The 21,345-nt window shown below is 44.8% G+C and overlaps 1 protein-coding gene across 1 annotated transcript in view; it reads right to left on the reverse strand.

Moving 5' to 3' along the window:
• Positions 1-4,585: 4,585 nt before the first annotated feature.
• The window catches only part of rbm46 (RNA binding motif protein 46), a 104,789-nt gene continuing 88,029 nt past the window's right edge, over positions 4,586-21,345 (reverse strand). The window contains exon 4 of the mRNA XM_078546848.1: positions 4,586-4,788. Coding sequence (XP_078402974.1) covers positions 4,586-4,788 — 203 coding nt within the window. The remainder of the gene's footprint in view (positions 4,789-21,345) is intronic.

A 21,345-nucleotide genomic window follows, 5' to 3' on the forward strand; every position in this document is an offset into this window, starting at 1 on the left:
AGTCTAACCTCAGTGGTGGGAAAACTATTGGAAGCAATTCTGCGGGACAGAATTAATCTACACTTGGAGAGGCAGGGATTAATCAAGGGCAGTTAGCATGGTTTTGTTAAGGGGAGGTCATGTCTGACCAATTTGATTGAATTTTTCGAAGAGGTAACCAGGTGTGTAGATGAGAGCAATGCATTTGACGTAGTCTACTTGGACTTCAGCAAGGCTTTGGATAAGGTCCCGCATGGGAGACTGATGACAAAGGTAAGAGCCCATGGGATCCAAGGCAATTTGGCAAATTGGATCCAGAATTGGCTGAGTGGGAAGAAGCAGAGGGTGATGGTTGAGGGGTGTTTTTGTGACTGGATGCCTATGTCTAGTGGGGTTTCACAGGGATCAGTGTTGGGTCCCTTGCTGTTTGTGGTATATATAAATGATTTAGACTTGAATGTAGGAGGGTTGATCAGTAAGTTCGTGGATGACACGAAATTTGGTGGGGTGGTAAATAGTGAGGAGGATAGCCTTAGATTACAGGAGGATATAGACGGGCTGGTCAGATAGACTGATCAATGGCAAATGGAATTTAATCCGGATAAGTGTGAGGTGATGCACTTGGGCAGGACAAACAAGGCATGGGGATACACGATGAATGATAGAACCCTGGGAAGTACCGAGGATTAGAGGGACCTTGGTGTGCATGTGCATGGCTACGAACTGGAAGTCTGTCACGGCCACCCATTTAAAGGAACATTGACATTGATTTGGTGGCAACTTGAGAAGAGATCCACATATGTTGCATTGGAAGCAGACCAGTAGGAAGACTGAATCCATTTGGAGCAGCAACAAGTGCGAGCATATTTCTCCAGTTTGGTGACTGTTGTGCCGTAAGTGTCTCATTCAGGATCCTTGCCAGGGAGGAAAGAACATCTGAGCACATCTGTCCCCTTCCCCTTCTGAATAAAAACTCCTCAGAAAAAGAGTCATATTTAACCCTTTAACCCTGTCTCTCCACACAGGAGGAACCTCAACTTGCCCCTTTTCAACAATTTTCCAGGAATAATGGAGGTGGGACAAACGTAAGGGTCCAGACCTATGATGACCCCAAGATTTGACAATGACTCTCTATGAGTCCTCCTCCAGGCTGTGAGCATTCAATGGGTGGCAAGACCCAACAGACCAAAGAAGTCTGGATGGATTCAGCAGCCGTACAGTCATCAAAAGGACCTGGCCGCAAGTGCTGTAAGAGGCGGTATGACCTCCTACAATGGGCAAGGGTGAGTATACAACAATTTGCAGATGGAGCTATATGGGAGGGTGTAATGTGTGTCAAGTGTAGCATTGCCTAGTGTCTGGGTCACGTGCAGAAGGCACCAGACATCTCATACTGCATGACACCTGTGGATTCTGAGGGGGGGCTGGGGTCTGAGTGAAAACCCTATTAGTTTGCAAGAATCATTGTGAAGTGGCGGTCACCGACCAAAGACATGTTGGGCACTCAAATAACAGCATGATCTTTCCATAGAAGATTCATAACAATCTCCCTTTTTCTTTGCAGGAGAAGGTGGCACATAATGCCCTTGAGAGGTCACGGACTGGAGGAGGAGCACTAAGCCTGGCCTTGACTCCCCTGGAGGAGGTCGTCTTGGAGATGGCAGCCAGCCATTGGTGATGGAGAGGCTGGAGGACAGCCCCGGGGTGGTGAGATTCCAAGAGCCCTAGCTCTCAACTGGAATGATTGTGCTGAAGTGGGGTGGGGAGGGGTGGGCAAATTAGGGAAGGGGTGGGGAGGGAGCATTGATGGGCTTGACTTTGGTGGCTTGCAACCTTTGGGGAGGAATATGTGTCTCAATTTTGAAAGGGCTCAGGGTTGAACCCTGGTTAGCACTTTTCAACGTGTGTCTATGTGTGTAGGATATTGCATTTCCTAAGTCATCTTAAATGATGATGATCCCTTCATAATCCTTGTTCCCTTCCCCCACAGATGAAACATAGGTAACTGCAGGCACTCTGAGGGACCAGATTTAACCTCTGAGGAGAAGAGAGTCCTTGAGCAGCACCATGCAGATAGACACACCTCTGTGGGTAAGCAGAAATCACCAGGAAGGGTGACATTGTTTAGTCCAAACTTAGTACTACATGCATTTCTGGTTGCCATTTCATGAAAAGTATATGGGGTTGAATTTCATCTTCGGTGGGGTAAGTATGTGTTGGGTCATTTCCATCTGACAAAACAGATTTCTGGCCATCATTGTTGATACAGTTGCGAGATGGAGTCTCATTATGAATGCTTGGTGCAATTCCAAGACACAATGATGGATTCAGCTCTGTGGGCAATGTTTACACAGCTGCAAAGGGGACTGCTAGCTTTGTCTGACAGTTTTATGAGCTTGTAATAGATTTATCTTTCTTTGAAATGGTTTTTCAATACCTGCTTGTTTTATTTGGACAAGATTAGATGTCGTGTGGATTAAAACAATTTTTCAATGGGCATATGAATGACTCTGTTGATTGACAGTTTTATTAACATGTAAGAGGGTAATTTTTTTCAAGGTGATTTTGCATAGCTGGTTATTTTTTCTCATAAGCATTACAAAGTCTTGCCAGTGTTATTATGTGGCTCATTGGTTTTGTGCATAGTGGCTACTGGAACGGCGCTTCAAAGGCTGATCAGATATCAGATTAAATCAATGTTTAAATCTCCATCCTGTTGAATGCAGAGGAGGACTTTATCCACTTGATGCACCCTTAGACAGTGCTGGTCAATTTGATGGACCTTTACCTTTTAAGGGCAGAGCCCTATAATCAATCACTGAATTCATAACATATTTCAATTTTCAAACAGCATCTAATTATGACAGTTGAAGCTGGTAAGCTTTTAAACTTACCTTTTAAAAAGTTCCTGCCTCCACACAGGCTTCCTTAAGGTTCGTGAACTTCCGGTACCCACAGGCTTCAGGAACCCAGCCATCTCAATGAACATAGCAACCTAAGGAAAAATTGTATTTGGAGCTTACATTTAAATAGTGGACCCGACCGACATCACTTCAAGTGCATGTCAGGTTGCAACCCACTATATTTTCCGACTTGGGGAAAATGGTGGATGATGGGAATGGCCTGGTATGTATAAAATTGTGACTCCGCACGTCTCCCACTCAATCCTCCCGATGCAGGTTTGCTCAGCGTGGGAGATGAAAATTCAGTCTATGGAGTCCCTGCAGATGCTGTAGTAATTTGCAATTATGATTGTGAAATGTGAGAGCATAGATATCAAAAAAGGATGACTGGTTGGGTGTTTATGCTCTTGAAAAAAAGCTGAGGGGTGACCTAATAGTGGTCAAAATCCTGGAATACCCTCCTCAACAGCACTATGAGTGTTCCTGGACTGCAGCAGTTCAAGCAACCCACCACCACCTTCGCAAGGGCAGTTAGGGATAGGGAATAAATGCTGGCTTTGCTGGTGATATCAACATTCCATGAACAAATAAATAAATGTTATGGGCGCAAATGACTTATACTATTTCATTCCACTCTGCCCAGATTAAGCTCCATTAAGAGCTTAAGTGGGAACTTTAAGCCAATTACTTTACAGCTGTGCTTGCTTTTTAGACATAGCACAGTATGCAAGCACATGATTTTTGAATTCGAGTTGTTTATCTAAATATAAAAAGCACCGTGTTTATTCTATTCTGGTTGTCTCTTTGACTGGTTAGCTTCTCATACTAATTATGTAAAGGAAGAATAAATTAATAAATTACATAATTTCCAGCTTTTTAAAATATTTTTTCCACATTATGTAACCCAATAGTTCCACAATGTGAATTTTATGACCTTGTAATTGGTTGCTTGGCTCCGCATTGATCAATAAACCTTACCTAAAATGTATTTTCCATTAAAAAAACAGGAAAAATTTTACTGATATTTAATTGAACACATGATTGCAACAATTCAACCAATACAATATAAATAGTTTTCTCTCAACAACCTAGAACATGCAGGCATGGCAATAAACAAGAAAAATATCAAGCTTAACAATTTGAAACAGTGGGAGTAATTTTAACCTAACTCGCTGAGTGGAAATGCATGTTATTGGGCAGAACACCAGTTTTACATCTCAACTAATATTATTCTCCATTGGCTACAAACTGGAAGGGGTATAAAATAGTGTTGCACCCAATCTCATCAGTTTCCTGACGGATGGGTTAGGTGAAAACTGACCCCAGAATGATAGTGAACACTGCAACATGAAAATAAAATACAGCATTGTTCTTGAACATTAGTGCAGCCAAATATCCTAGTAAGAGGTCTTAATTTTGGTGCATGAGTAATGCTGTAGGTATTAAAGAGTAAGATAACTGAAGGGCAACAGACAAATAGACCGTTACTGTGATGAAAAACTTGCCAAGTTCATTAACAGTATTCTTAAATCTTTAACGAGAATGTAAAACAATTTGATAAAGCTTTTATACACAGAAAAGAATTACACATTTGTGCCTCAATAAATTTCTTAGCATAACAAATGAACAAAAATATTTTTAGAAAGCTAACTTGCATTCCAAAAAAACTTACAATACTTGGGTATTCCATTTACAGTACTTCTCTAGAAGAAAGACCCATGACTAGAAACATATAACCGTTGTCCAATATGATTGTTGTTACCAAGAGGTAGTGTTGTTGACAGTGGGTAGCTAGGATAGGAGTAAGGTCTAGATGTGTATTGCAGCAGACTGGATGCAGAAGTTGGAAGCGGTGTACCAACTTGAGAGAGACTATTGACTGAGTTGGTCCGACGCAAACTGTAGTCTGTAAGTAATAAATATGCACATTATTGCACAAAAATTGTATAATTATAACATTCAGTTATAGTTACAAAAATGTAAAATATGATATAATCTCAGAGTTAGAGCCTTTTGGCTACAAACATCACATTGAGACAGCCAATATTTTGTGTCATGAGGGCCTTAATTGTTGCTTCATAAGCTTTTGCAATAATTTATCCAAAGAGATGTTTCAAATCGCTTTCCATATTTTTTGTTATACTGACAGCTAGTCATTTCATAGCTAGATATCTTTACAGTCACAAGATATTCAGATAAAGTGCATCTATATTCATTACACTCACAAATCAACTTCCAACAAATTCATGGGCAAAGTGCTTTGTAAGAAAATCAGGGTTTGCAAATGGTAGATTACATATGAACATGATATCTTTGGGAAAGGAAAAGAAAGAGATCATGGCAGGGATTTTTAGCAGCTGATGGGGTGAGTGTGGAGGCAGGAGGGCGCAAAAGTTAGCACCACTGGCCAGTGTGCCAGCACCATCCTCACCCCAAGCCAAAGGCGGGATCGGCAGCCGAAGGGCTACCTATCCTCAAGTGTTGGGCAGCCAATTTAAAATACTTAATAGCCTATTGAGGCAAATTTTCCAGTTGACCTGCGGGGCACCCCGAGGCACTAGGGACTAAACCTGGAGACAACGACCTGTTAGCAGTCTTTTAGACTCTCTGTGCCTGCCTGGTTTCAGCTACAACCGCAGGTGACCCTGTGGAAGGGTTTACCCTCTATGATGATAGCCTGGCTTCTGAGGCCATTTTTTCAAAGTTTAAAAAGTTGAAAAGAGGGTGCCTCAAAATGCCTGATATGCAAGCTTCATCTCCTTCCAAGCCACCTATTGCCCCTCCAGCTTCGAGAGCCAACATGGTATTCACCCTGCCAGAGGAAAATCACTGCCCGCTGACCTTAAATGGACAGCCATCCCACTGTCTACTAATTGGCCAATTTGGGGAAAATCACTGCCAGTTGAAGTTTCCCACACAGTATGGCATTGTGGTCCTGATTTGAGCCTAACTTCAGGGTCCCGACTCAAAAAAGGCAAAATCCTCCATTAGTCTGCTTAGAGTGGATGTCATTGAAACCTTTAATAAATTACATGCAACTTATCCAGTCTATGCTATATATTGAGTCATAGAGTCAATTATGGCATAGAAGGAGGAGGCCATTCAGCCCATTAGGTCCATTCACCTTCTCCCCACATCATCTTACTTCTTTTCAAACAAATCATGTACCTCCCAAACTATTCTTTTGGGCACGCTAAGGTGTTTTCACTTTAAATTTCTCCTGTTTCAGGATATGAAGTCTAACACATTTTGTTGGGATTGGGAGAAGGGGAAACCACAAAACACATGGCATATCAATCAACTTTCTTTTAATCAGATTAAATCTTTCTATTGGCTACTGATGTTGCAGTTGACGATCAAAGAAAACAAACCCATGGGCTGAATTTTCTGTATGGCGGAGGGGTGGAGCGGGAGCAGGCGTGGACCCAATTGCTGCCCGCGATCAGATCCGCGTCGCCATTTTACGCGTGCAGGCCAATTAAGGCCCGCCCAGTGTGATGCCTGACTCCTGACGGGGCTTGCGGTGGCGGAAGTGCATTGACCACCGGGTCCAATGGCGACCCGGCGGCCTGATTATCAGAAGCGCTGGCAGGCTTTGCAAGGCTGCTCACAATGTCAAGTGGAAGGGCTCACCAGAGGGCTTCTGGTGAGCAGGCCAGTCTGGAGGGTAGGCCAGCGGGGTAGTCAAGGCTGGAGGTTAGGGCAGCGGGACAGGCCAGGCCGGAGGGTAGGGCGGAGGGGCCAGTGTGCCCCTCGTTTCTCAGATGACTGCCTTGCTGCCCTTCTCGAGGAGGTGGCAGCACGACGTGAAGTGCTGGTTCCCCAGAATGGGAGGAAGAGGCTCCCTGCACACGACCAAACGTGCCTGGGAGGAGATGGTGCAGGTGGTGAGCTCCCGCAATGTGGTGCAGCGCACCTGGATCCAGTGTCGCAAGCGCTACAATGACTTGTTGTGCTCTGGCAGCGTGAGTACCATGTCGGCATTAGTCATGTAACCCAGCAGGTCGTCTTATCCCCCTGCTGCCCACTGCCCTCCCCAAAGTCTGAGTGTAGGGACTGCATTGAATCATTAATGGCATTTGCCCATGCTGAGGTCAGCCTGAGAGGGTGGTGAAGAGATGCGTATTGCCCCCGCAGCATGTGTTACACTGAGTCCCACGTGACTGGTTTGGGGACAATCTGTAGAAGCTGCACCTAGGCACTGTGTTTGAACTCCAGGACATGTCCAAGTCAGGGTGATGACATGCTGGGAGGGGGGCTTCAAGGTGGCGTGGTAACAAACCATCTGCTGTACTCTGCGCTTCACGTGCTTGCGCCTCCTTGCTATGGAAGGATATACCGTGTGGTGCCTAATGTGATATAGGCAGCATGTGTCCAAGGTGGGGGTGGGGGGCTGTGGAGCAGGCAGGATCTTTGTGTGAGTGTTCGACAGCAGTGGGGGGAAGAGGCTCTGGAGCCCTGATATGTCCCACTCTGGTTGGGGTGGGCTGTAGGCAAAGAGAGTCCATGTGCAATTTTCACTAATCAATGCTCGTCTCTCATTTTCAGGAGGAGAATGCTCACAACATGGCAGAGCGTGCGAGGTCTGGTGGTGGGCCAGGTGCAGATCACCATTCTTAGCCGCTTTGAGCAGCAGGCCCTGGATCTGGAGAGGCTCCAATGCCAAGGTCCACTGGTGTTGGTGAGGCTGGGGTGCAATGACCAGGTATTTATGCCCAACAGTGAGGTCAGCATTGTTCTCCCAACTGCCATAGTGCTGCTGAATGTTAATTGATTTAATTTTGCAACATGGTTTGACCATTGGTTATGGAAGGATGAGCGCACAATGATCTGGGGGACAGGGATGCACTTTGACATTGTCTCCACGTTAACTGATCCACTTGTTCTTCCTTTCAGCATCATCGGAGCAGGGCCGGGAGGAGGAGCAGCAGAGGCCCCCTCTCACACCTGAGAGGCCTGAAGCCTCACCAGCATCACACCATTTCTGCGAGGCAGGCACCAGTACAGAAACTAGTACCTCAGTGGGAATTCGAACATCGGCTAGTGTCCTGGGGCACAGTGGTGAGGGCACTTCACAGTCGCTGGAGGAGCTGGCAGAGCCAGAGAGTGCCCATGGCGCCAGCAGTCGGAGGGCTGCAAGGGACCAGGCACATGCTCAGTCGGTGCCTGATGATGTGCCTCTGGAGTCGTCCCCGACGCAGCAGGTGCAGGAAATGCGGCCGGGTGTGCGGGAGTATCTGGAAGAGATACATGAGGCTATGCTTGGCTTGGTCTCCGTGGTCGAGGAATCTACCCGGACAATCGCCGAAGCAATGAGCCACATTGTCTGAGCGCTGGGCTTCCCCCATGGAGAGAGTGGCGACTCTCGTGGAGAGCTTCCTCCAGGAGACCCGTCAGGGCTTCCTGGGGATGTGCTCTGACCAGCAAGACCTCACATCGGCATTGACCTCAGCTGGCCAGTGCCAGTGTGGGAGATGGTTTGGGCATCAACTTTCCCAGCTTGGTGCCCATCCTTCCATAGTGAGCATGGACGTCCGAAGCGACCTCAATTCGGCACAGCAGCTGCCTGTCGTCTCTGCGGGCACCTCGCAGGGCTCTCCGGATCAGGGCAGCAGCTCCTCCGTCCCTCTCCCAGTGACTGTGGCATCCGGTGAGGCTGCGACGACTGGGGAGATGCCAGCTGTGGAACTGGCAGCTCCCTCCCAGGCTGGGCCAGCACTGGCTCCATGGGCCAGAGGATGACTGCCGAGATCATCAAGGCGAACAGGACAGCAGAATCAGCAGGCTGTCTCAGATGCCACTCTGTGCGATGGGGCAGCACCAAGATGTAGCACCTGGAAACGAAAACATAAGGCACCTTAGGCACACCATGGGTTTTTCACTGGTGTGTTTGTGTTGGCCTGAGATGAGGTCCATATGATTTGTCGTTTTTTGGATAACACTTCTTTTTTTGGAATAAGTTGGTTTGCTTGACAGAATAAATTCAGATATGTCACCATGGCTGAGGGTGCCTCTTTTCTTCTGCATGTGTATGGTTTCCAAAACTGTAATGAGTGCTTGGTTGGACATTCAGCTTTGTTAACAAGGCCCTAAGTGACTGTTACTGACCTGGCAGATTTTGCACTTACGTGTCGAATATCGAGCCTACAGCCAAGGCTTGTCCTGGTGGTCCATCTGTGGTGTGCCAGCTGAAGGTTTGTTGGATTAAAGCCTCCCGGGTGTCCCTGCCTCCCTGGAGTAAGCCCGGGTCAGCAACTACCCCCTCAGCATTTCCCTGTGCGTGCTCATCCTCGGACTCACTGCTGGACTCATCGTGTGCAGCCGCAGCCACTAGTCGACATCTTCATTGTCCACCATGCCCCCTCTTTCCAGTGCAAGACTGTGGAGAGCGCAGTATGCAACCACTATCACCAAGACACGATCTGGGGGGTACTGGAGTGCGCCCCCTGAGCAGTCCAGGCATCGAAAGCACATCTTGAGAAGACCGATGGTTCTCTCCACCACAGCCCTTGTGGAGGCGTGGCACCTATTGTCCCGCTGCTCAGCTTCTGTTCTTGGATGGGGAGAGGCGTCATGAGCCAACTTCTGAGGGGATAGCCCTTGTTACCCAGCAGCCATCCATCAAGCCAGGCTGGAGCACTGAAGAGCCCTGGCACCTGGGAGTGTCTGAGGATATAGGCATCGTGGGAGCTGCCTGGGTACCTTGCACAGACTTGTAAAATCAGCATCCTGTGATCACACACTATCTGCACGTTCATGGAGTGGAATCCCTTCCTGTTGACGAAGGCACCAGGCTCACCTGATGATGCCTTGATGGCCACATGTGTGCAGTCTATTGTACCCTGGACGCAGGGGAAGCCTGCAATTGCCGCAATGCCTCTGGCATGCTGTGTCTGGCTTGCCTGGTCCCAACGGTAGTGGATGAAGGTCAATGCACGCCTGAACAGAGCATCTGTAATCTGCTTGACACAAGTGTGCACAGCTGACTGGGAGACACCGCAAAGATCACCCACCGACCCCAGGAAGGAGCCATAGGCATATAATTTGAGGGCAGCTGTGACCTTCAGAGCCACAGGCATGGGGTGTCCACCCACACAGTTCATGGAGATCTCAGGCCCTGAGAGTTGACTGTTTCCCTTGAGAGACGGAGCCTCCTTTGGCACTGCACTTCAGACAAAATGAGGTAGCTGCTTCGTCGCCTGTATATCCTGGCAGCAGGATAGTGGCGTCCTCTGCAGCCCCTTCTGCCTTGGACTACCTCTTGGCACTGCGCCCCTTGTGCCTGCGCCTGTCCTCCCCTGGAGGCTGAATGTGCACTCCTGGCCTCCTCCCCCTTCTAGCCCTCCCTTCCTCCTTAGGAACAGCTGCCTCCAGTGGATAGTTCAACTTCCATTCCCAGGCTAAGGGAAGGCTTCCTGGAACCTGCAGGCCCGGAAAAAATTCCTCACTGCAGAGTGCTGACCTGAAGGTTAAGAGTCCAGACAAAGCAGCTGGTATGCGTTTTGAAGTACTGCAGGTCACACAGGCAAGTTTCAAAAACTTTCATAAATAAATGCTTGACTGTGCACACTCGCGACCCCACTGAGCCCTCTTATCCTGCCGATAGATGACGTTAATACAAATGTGTCCTACCCGCCTGCCCGTTGCGCCCATGCGCCAAGCCGAAGATCACACGGGCGCCAAAAAATTGGCATCGATTGGCACCTCAAGGGCCTTAACTGGCCCGTTAATTAATGGCGGGCACGTGTCGGACATCATCGCGCGCGCGCGCCCAGCGAAATATTGCGATGGCGCGTGTTGACGTTGGGACGCTCGCCCGATGTAATCGTGCGTCATTTTATGTGCAGACGTGTAAGCCTGCCCTCGCATGCCAAAGGGAAAATTCAGCCCCATGATATCACAAGTCTGACTCATAGACCTGGAAGAGTGCTTGTAAATTGAAGGAGGTATTCTTTTAGATAGTCAGTGATACTTTCTCATGAAGTTGCAAATTCCTGCAGAGAACCAGCACATAAGTCCCAGATGGAAATCTTGCAAACAACCAATGAAAATCTTGGTTTAGCCCCAGATCTGTTTGGCAGGTTGTCACTGATGCTCAAAAGAAAGAGGACATTCACTAAATATGAGAAAGAATTCAATACCTTTGTATCATAAATCAAAGGCATCCATACATTGGGTGTGCCTGACTTCATGTGAACAATTTAATCTTCCAAATTAATTTCTAACTCCCAACTCTTCTCTATGCAACCAAACTCACGGTTTACAGTTTCTTCCACTACTCTGTGAGTACTCAGTAAAATGGTCTGTACCTTTCAGTACTGTTTCTACTTCCTTCAAAATTACTATCATTGCTTCCTCCCTCAACTCAAAACTGTGACTTATCCATTTCCAACAATTTTCATTTTTTAGGTAGATTTACAAGTTTACGTTGTTAGGGCAGAACCTTACCTGGTAAGAGTGCACATTGGGAATTCAAGCATTCACTTTTCACAATAAAGTGGGTCAAAATCAAAGGAAGGGCACGTCTGAATCCCAAAATACAGCATTCAAAGTTTCACGAGGGAAGTATTAATTCATAAATTTACATCTTCTACTTTCAATATTTCTCTCCAAATTCTTGCAACTTCTCTCCTACCACACTGTTAGAGCTTCCAATTTGGCATCTGTAATAGTCAAAAATCATAAAAGATATCCTGGATGACAGCAGATACGCCTTGATATTGCTGCGTATCTTTCTCAATCCCTGCACTGTCTTTAACATCACCAGCCACTTCATCCCCAAATAAATTCTCTCTTCTAAAATCTACCTGTTATCATTCTTAACCGGTTCCATTCATACAAATCGCAACAGAGTCTTTGGAACCTATGTTTTCTCTTTCCCAGTTTGCAGGATCACCTCAGGTCTCACATGGCTCTATCACGAGACCCATTCCATTCATTACTTATAGTACATCCGCATCCACCCTACTCCCACCATAACCCCCTACTCCCACCGTCTTTATTATCTGGAAACTCAATTTTCAAAATGCTTACCTAGCTAACTATCCCACCTTCATAAATTATAAATTCTTCGGAATATCAGTCCAAAATCCCATCCATCCTTGCCAAGCTAAACAGACCTGAGCTCCCACAATTTAATGTTAATATCCTCTTCAAATACCTCCATGACTTCAATCAATTCTATTTCAGCAGTCAGCTTCAGGCTGCATTATATGCAGTTCTTGCATATATCCTTCACTCCTCACACTGGTCTATGCTCTACACCGTCCATTCTTTCAGCTTCTGCAAATCCCTCTGCCTTGCAACTGCCCTTCCTGTTAATAGTATGTTAATTATGTTGTTACGATACACAGGTGAAAGGCATTTACTGAGCACACATATATATAGGGGGCAACTGAGACACTGGTGGGGAGGACAGCTATGAGACTGAACAAAAAGTAAATGCATCTAAAGCGTGGTCAGACTTCAATATTTTTTTCCTATATTCTTTTATGGGATCCTGGCATCGTTGGCAAAGCCAGCATTTGTTGCCCATCCCTAATTGCCTTTGAAATGAGAGGATTGCTTGGCCATTTCAGAGTCATCACATTGCCATGGGTCTGAAGTCACATGTAGGCCAGACCAGGTAAGGATGGCAGGTTTCCTTCCCTAAAGGACATCAGTGAATCAGGTGGGTTTTTACAATAATCAATGACAGTTTCATGGTCACCATTACTGACACAATCTTTATATTCCAGATTTTATTAATAGAATTCAAATTCCACCAACTTCCATAGTGGGATTTGAACCCATATCCTGAGGGCATTAGCCTGGGTTTCAGGGTTACTGGTTCAGCAACATTACCACCACACCACCATCTTCACTGAGTTAGAAAAATGGATGGTTATTGCATAGAAGAAAATATCATGGAATTTAACAGGTTATTTACAAGATTGCAGAAATTCTATTTGGAGATCTTTAATTCAGTACTTGTTTTCAAATTGTTGGATTGTGCAAAAGCATGGTTAAACTCCTGATCTTGACTGGAGTTAGATTCTCAGAAAGAGATAAGCTTTTGGAACAGATGTCTGAAGCTTTAAAAAAAATCTGGGGTAACATTCATTTCCAGCTACTTTCATGGCACCAATGGAACCTTCAGCGGTAACAAAGAAAGACGGAGGATTCAATTCTGGCAGCATTTCTAGACTGTTTAGATATGGGGTGCAAGCATCAATACAAAAGAAGAACCACAAACAGAATAAATGAGGATAGAGACCCTTTTAGTAGCTCTAACAGAAAACAGGAATTGGGTAACTACGGCAGGAGAATGGACTCCAGGAATAACCGAGGAATGGCCAACAGATGTTTCAGATGTGACTCGAATTATCATTATGCGATGAATTGTCCGAAACGGAATAACAGGATTTTAAAAATGGCACATGACATGGAAGGTTCAGAAGGGGAAGATGATGATACTGGTCAGTCAGAAGGAATTGTACTGGTCACCAGAACCTTTAGTCCAGTAAAGGATGTTCTAGTTACAGACTCATTCAATGTGCTGTGTATGTGAAGTGGTTTGATTAAGGTCTTACCTGGATTCTCTGAATAGTAAACACTTAAGGAATATGAAAGTTTTACTTACTTCAGGTTCGGGAACGATAACATGCTAAAGTCACTAAAGAGAGTGGTGATTCCATGTAAAATGGCCAGGGTAAACCATTTTATCAGCACAGATGTAGTATCCAGTGTTACTGTTGAGTAAGCCATATATGAAAAAGGCTTGAGTGAAATTGGATATGAAACACGATAAGGCAATTGATTTTGGGAAATCTGTAGAGATTTACAGTTTACACAATCGAGACATTATTGTACCCCCTTAACAAGACCTAACATTTCTAATCACCGTGTTATTGATGACACCGGGGGTAGAAGTTTAAAGGAAAAAAGGCAAATTGTTTTCTAACTACATAATCAGTTTGCCCATCAATCTTGCCATAGGGTAAAAATCCGACTAAAGGATGCAGGGGTAATGGATGATGAATATACTAAACTTATAGAAGAGATCAGTGAGAAATGCAACATGTGTAAATAATATAGGAGGACACCATCATGGCCGGCAGTGAGTCTCCCATTTTGAAGGTACGGGATAAGGGCAAAAACATTTTCGTCTTACACTACATAGACATGACAACAGATTCAGTCTGTCAACAGTAATATTTAGTAAAGACAAAAAGGTTATTGTGCTGGAGTTAATGGAAAACTGGAAAGGAATTGGACTGGGAGCTACATTACTAACTGACAATGGGATGGAGAGGAATTTGCCAATGATGAATTTTAAACAATGTGTGAAAATATTAACATCGCAGCAATGAACATAACAACAAAAAGTCCCTTTAATAATGGGGTTTGTGAAAGAAATCACACAGTAATTGATGAGATGCTTCACAAAATCTTAGCTGACCAAACAAGCTGTTAACTGACAATTGCCCTGGTGTGGGAAGTCTATGTGAAGAATTCACTTCAAATGGCTATAGTCCCTATCAATTAGTTTGAGAGAAACCCAAAAATACCTTTGGTGATGCGGGATCTTCCCCTTGCCTTGGAAGGGACTATGATTGGATCAATTTTTTTCTGAGTACTTGAATGCTCTGCATGTAGGGTGTCAGGAAGATATAATAATGTTATTGAAATTTATTGTAAAATAGTGGTATCTGTGTTTATATGTCTGTGTGTGAGGCTTAATTGGATTAAAGGCCACTGGTCTGAAGGCTTTGATGTATTAAAAGATAAGCTAGGTTTGAAATGTTTAGTAGATAAACATGGGGGAAGTTTAGAATGTAAGGTGTAATGGGAACATTTGCATTTTTAAACAGACTAGATTGTTTTCAAAGGAGGGGTGAAATATGTCACCTAGCCAGTTGAAGTTCAGAAACAGTGTGTTTATTTTTCCCAAAGATTACTGGTAAAAATTGGTACTATGATAATTTTTTATGATCAGGGAGGTAAAGTCCAAAGACATGGTGAAACAATGGGAATTTGCATTCAAAGGGGAAAATATGTATAAATGAGAGCGGGCTGTGTATAAGGGTGGGCATTTTAAGATCTAACAAGTGTGAAAAGCCTTCAGCATATACACCTCAAGCTGCTGTCTACAACAAACTGAAGTTAAGAAAACTTACTTTGAATTGGATTGTTCAGGGTATCATGTTTCTTTGCCTGGGCCTTTTAAAATCTGTGTCTTACTGTTGCCTAAATGGAGGTGTAACTGGGAGTCAGATTAATTAGGGGATTTAGAAGTTATTATAGTACTAATTTGTAGACATATGTATGTGCTTACAAATCATTTTTCTTATTAATAAATGTTAATCTAGTTCTGTAAAAATCTATAAGGCTCGGTGGTCTTATTACTACTGAATTCAAAGCCCGCATCTCGAAACATACAAATTACAAAAATAGTTGTGGCAGTTGTCTCAAGTTTCCCTCTGGGATTTGAACAACTCAGCATTTATCATCGGCTGTGCCATAACAAGGGGGAAAGGCACTTATCAAGGCTTTTTCGAGGTTTCAGAAAATTTGTCCAGCCTTATGACACTGAATAAAGCAATTAGAAATAAATTTGAACGCAAAGGACATGGTACATTACAAAAGAGAAGGGCAGAAAGAGTCAAAAGGCCCGGGTAAAGTTATGGGCAGTGATGGAAAAACGTTACTTTTACAACATGGCAATCAAACTATTAGGGTACATTCTTCGAGGTTAATTGGCGCCGATTATACATTTGCAGAATCTGAACAGGTAACAGAAAGTGAAGAGGCACACGCACCTCATATACACATATGTTGGACAATTACGAGGAACACATTATGAATACTGAAGTGCAGCATAAGGCTATTTATCCCAAAAGACAACTACCCAAAGTTGGCACTACAGTAACATATATGCCAGCAGGAGCCACTGAATAGAGGGATGCCACCATTATTGGGTGAGCAGGAAAAGCCACCTTCAAATGCAAACATTAGTTGAATGTGCAAGGTGAGGGACAGTAAGTAAGATCCATGGATTGACAAAATGAGGTAAAAATGTGGAAGGCCAGAAAATGCAGTGTGAGTTCTAAAAGTGAACCAGAAAATGGTCATGGCTCTTAGAATGATCACAGACTTGCGAAAGGGACTCTGATGATAGGATGGAGAGATTGTGTAGTAATAGTCCAGAAAGAGACGGAAGGGTGAGTAGAGATCATAGTTTGACAAGAACAAGGACCATAGAGAACAGACTAGGAATGCCACTGGAAGTAGAAGCAGAAGCCCTTATTGTCGAGAAGTTTTGGTGGCTACTAACAAATCAGAAGATAAGTTGGTAAAGGATGCCAAACAAAGAGTTGGAAAGTATTTGTTGTATCCACTGAAATAGTAGATAGGGGACAGCCAGCCTTCTCACACAGGTGGATATGCACAGAAAAGGTACTTCTTGATTGCACAGATAAGGATAAAGCCAGACTAGTGGCACAGGATTTTGAAGATAGTGATACCCACTGCAGGTAAAGTGAACTTTAAGATTTTCTTAGTTCTTTTAGTAACATATTCCTGGGAATGCAAAGCGATTGATGTTGCAGGGTGAGAAATCTCAAAGGGAAGTGTTTTTGAAACCACCTAAAGGCCATATGATAGGGAAACTGTGGAAATTAAACAAGCATGTTTATGGGTTGAATGATGCCCCAAGAGTGTGGCATTTATCAGTTAGGTTTGTCCTACTGAAATCGGGTTGTATTCAGCTAAAAGCAGACCCGGCAATGTTCTATTGGTATCATAAAGAGAAACTAGCAGGCATCTTTATGATGCACGTCGTTGATTTTCTATGGGGAGGATATTCTGCAGAATTTGAGCAATGGGTGATAGATGAAACAAAGAAGGAGTTTAAGGATTGGAAGTTAGGCTTACACATTAAGCACTGACCTTGAATAAACAGTCTTATTTAGAAAATGTCAATTGCATTCCAATAAATCAGGCCAGGTCCTCACAAAAAGAGGATCCAGCATCCAAGGAAGGAATAGGCGAATTAAGAAGTTTGACTGGACAGTTTAACTGGTTGTGCACTCAGACTAGATCCGATCACAGAATCACAGAGTGCAGAAGAGGCCCTTTGGCCCATTGAGTCTGCACTGACATGTGAGAAACACCTGACCTACCTACCTAATCCCATTTACCTGCACTTGGCCCATAGCCTTGCATGTTATGACATGCCAAGTGCTCATCCAGGTACTTTTTAAAGGCTGTGAGGCAACCCGCCTCCGCCACCCTCCCAGGCAGCGCATTCAATACCGTCATCACCCTCTGGGTAAAAAAGTTTTTCCTCACATCCCCCCTAAACCTCCTGACCCTCACCTTCAACTTGTGTTCCCTCGTGACTGACCATTCAACTATAGGGAACAGCTGCTCCCTACCTACCCTGTCTATGCCCCTCATAATCTTGAACACCTCAATCAGGTCACCCCTCAGTCTTCTCTGTTCCAACGAAAACAACTCAAGTCTATGCAGCCTCTCATCATAACTTAAATGTTTCATCCCAGGCAACATCCTGGTGAAACTCCTCTGCACCCCTTCCACTGCAATCACATCCTTCCTATAATGTGGCAACCAGAACTACGCACAGTACTCCAGCTGTGGCCTCACCAAGGTTCTATACAACTCCAACATGATCTCCCTATTTTTGTAATCTATGCCTCGATTGATAAAGGTAAGTGTCCCATATGCCTTTTTCACCACCCCACTAACATGCCCCTCTGCCTTCAGAGATCTATGGACACACACACCAAGGTCCCTTTGTTCCTCAGAACTTCCTAGTGTCATGTCATTCATTGAATACTTCCTTGTCAAATTACTCCTTCCAAAGTGTATTTCAGGGTTAAATTCCATCTGCCACTTATCTGCCCATTTGACCATCCCGTCTATATCTTCCTGTAGCCCAAGGCACTCAACCTCACTGTTAACCACCCGGCCAATCTTAGTGTCATCCGCTAACTTACCAATCCTACCCCCCCACATAGTCATCTATGTCGTTTATATAAATGACAAATAATAGGGGACCCAGCACAGTCCTTGTGGACTGGACACTGGCTTCCAGTCACTAAAGCATCTTTCTGTCTTCACCCTCTGTATTCTACAACTAAACCAATTTTGAATCCACCTTATCAAATTACCCTGTATCCCATGTGCATTTGCCTTCTTTATAAATCTCCCATGTGGGACCTTGTCAAAGGCTTTGCTGAAATCCATATAAACTACATCAACTGCACTACCCTCATCTACACACCTGGTCACCTCCTCAAAAAACTCAATCAAATTTGTCAGGCATGACCTCCCTCTGACAAAGCCATGCTGACTATCCCTGATCAAACCTTGCCTCTCCAAGTGGAGATAGATTCTCTCCTTCAGAATTTTCTCCAATAGTTTCCCTACCAATGACATGAGACTCACTGGCCTGTACTTCCCTGGATTATCTCTACAACCCTTCTTAAATAGCGGAACCACATTAGCTGTTCTCCTGTCCTCTGGCACCTCCTCTGTGACCAGAGAGGAATTAAAAATTTGGATCAGAGCCCCTGTGATCTCCTTCCTTGCCTCCCTCAGCAGTCTGGGACACAAATCATCCGGACCTGGAGATTTGTCCACTTTTAAGCCTGCCAACACCTCCAATACCTTGTCACTCACTATATCATTTTGCTCAAGAACCTCGCAGTCTCTCTCGCTGAGTTCGATACCTTCATCCTCATTCTCTTGGGTGAAGACGGATGTGAAGTATTCGTTCAACACTCTACCGATGTCCTCTAGCTCCACCCATTGATTGCCCCCTTGGTCCCTTATGGGCCCTACTCTTTCCCTGGTTATCCTCTTCCTATTGATATGCTTATAGAATATCTTGGGATTCTCCCTACTTTTACCATCTAGAGTTTTCTCATATCCCCTCTTTGCTCTCCTAATTGCTTTCTTAAGCTCCACCCTGCACTTTCTGTACACCACTAATGCCTCCGCTGATTTGCTTCCCTTGTACCTGCTAAAAGCCTCTTTTTTCCTTCTCATCGTATCCTGAATATCTCTGGTCATCCATGGTTCTCTGGGCTTGTTACTCCTTCCTATCACCCTAGAGGGAACATGTTGAGCCTGTGCCCTCCCCATTTCCTTTTTCAATGCCCCCCACTGCTCCTCTGTAGATTTCCCCACAAGTAGCTGTTCCCAGTCTACCTTGGCCAGATCCTGCCTTATTTTACTAAAATCTGCTCTCCCCGAATCCAAAACATTTTTTTTGCAACTTGTCTATTTCTTTGTCAATAACAAGCTTAAATTGTACCATTTTGTGGTCGCTATTACTGACACTAGTTTTGACGTACTGGAATTGAGCGCTGTAAGAAATATGCTGCAGTTGAGGAAGTTCTGAGAGCAAATAAAACATTAAAGAAATTAAATTCAGAGAAATGCATTCAAGTTCCCAGCCTTAAGTGATCAAGAAGAAATTAATTTAGCCATTTTTAGTGATGCTTCACATGCCAATCTTCCAGATGGATACTCGAGTACATCAGGGTTTATCAAATATTTAGTGGAAAAGAAGAACAAATGTTGTCCATTGGCCCAGGAGGCGGAGAAAATAAAAAGGGTAGTTGACACGAACAGGGGAGAGAGCTCATCCTGAGTGAGACACAGCCAGAGTGAGTGTGGGTATTGGCAATTTGGTGCACAGTGGGAATTCGGTACTTAGGGGAAGAGGTGCTCTTTGCATTTTTCCTTGCTATCCAACTTCTTAAATCTTCAGAGCATGGTCTTGCCCTGCTGCAGTAGTAGAGGCTCTAAAGGGAAAGGACTTACTGGTAAGTAGTGGGTCAGGTCGGGTAAGTATTTACTACTTTAATCGCTTATAGTTTTAGGTCTTTTTGTGGTTTATAGTTTGCATATTCTATAGTAACGAGGATCAGGATAGAAGGGCCCTAGAGTAATTGAATGAAAAGGTTTAATTTAAAGGGACAAGTCATGGCAGGAGAACTCAAAGCTGTGGTGTGCTCCGCATGCTCGTTGTGGGAAGCCGGGGACATTTCCAGTGCCCGGGACCAGCATGTGTGCAGGAGGTGTGCAAGGCAGCAGCCCCTGGAATCTCGGGTTTCAGAGCTGGGGAACAGAGGCTGCGGACACTGTGGAGCATTCGTGAGTCTGAGAGCATCGTGGATAGCATGTTTAGAGAGGCGGTCATACCGCAGCTGAAGGGATTTGAGGAAGGAAGGGAATGGGTGACCAACAGGTAGTCCAAGAGAAACAGGCAGATAGTTCAAGAGTCCCCTGGGGTCCCACTCGCAAATTGGTATTCCATTTTGGAGGCTAATGAGGGCGCTGATTCCTCCAGGGAGTGCAGGCAGAGCCAAGCTTCTGGCAGCACAAGCAGCCTATTTGTACAAGAGGGGAGGAAGAGTAATAGTAACAGGGGATTCTATAGTCAGGGTAACAGATAGGTGCTAATGTGGCTGTCACCATGACTCCAGGATGCCAGGGTCTGGGATGTCACTGAACAGCTGCAGGGCATCTTGAAGGGGGAGGGTGATAAGACAGAGGTCATGGTACATGTTGATACCAATGACATAGTTAGAAAAGGGATGAGGTCTTGCACCAAGAATTCAGGGAGTTAGGCAGTAGACTAAAAGGCAAGACCTCTTGGGTTGTAATCTCTGGATTACTCCCATTGCCACATGCTAGCGAGCTCAGAAATAGGAGAATAGCGCAGATGAATACGTGGCTTAAGAGTTGGTGCAGGAGGATGGGTTTTAGATTCCTGGATCACTGGGACCGTTTCTGGGGAAGGTGGGACCTGTACAAGCGGGACGGTCTACATCTGAACCAGAGCGGGACTAACATCCTTACGGGCAGGTTAGTTAGTAGCATTGGGATTAGTTTAAACTAATTCGGCAGGGGGAGGGGACACGGAATGTTAGCAGAATAGAGACGCTTCATAATACAGTAAAACAATCAAGTCAGAGGGAGTACAGCTGCATTAAGTTTCAAGGGAGTAAGGCAAGGCTGAATGGCCTCTACTTTAATGCAAGGAGTATTACAGTTAAAACGGATGAGTTAAGGGTGAGGATTGACACGTGGAATTGTGATATAGTAGTCATCACTGAGACGTGGTTGAGAGAGGGGCAGGTTTGGCAGCTCAACATTCCGGGATATAGAATCTTTGGGTGAGGCGGGGAGGGGGTAAAAGAGGAGGAGGCATTGCATTATTAGTTAAGGGGTCAGTTACTGCAGTAAGGAGAGATGATATCGTGGAGGGGGCATCGACTGAAGCTTTGTGGGTGGAGTTTAGGAATAAAAAAGGGGCAGCCACATTGTTAGGAGTTTATTATAGACCCCCAGATAGTCAGTGGGAAATTGTGGAGCAAATATGTGCACAATTTGCGGAGGTGTGTAAAAAAAATAACAATAGGGTTATATTAGGTGATTTCAACTTTCC

This window comes from Cetorhinus maximus, chromosome 1, assembly GCF_964194155.1.
Source record: "Cetorhinus maximus chromosome 1, sCetMax3.hap1.1, whole genome shotgun sequence".
Lineage (NCBI taxonomy): Eukaryota > Metazoa > Chordata > Chondrichthyes > Lamniformes > Cetorhinidae > Cetorhinus > Cetorhinus maximus.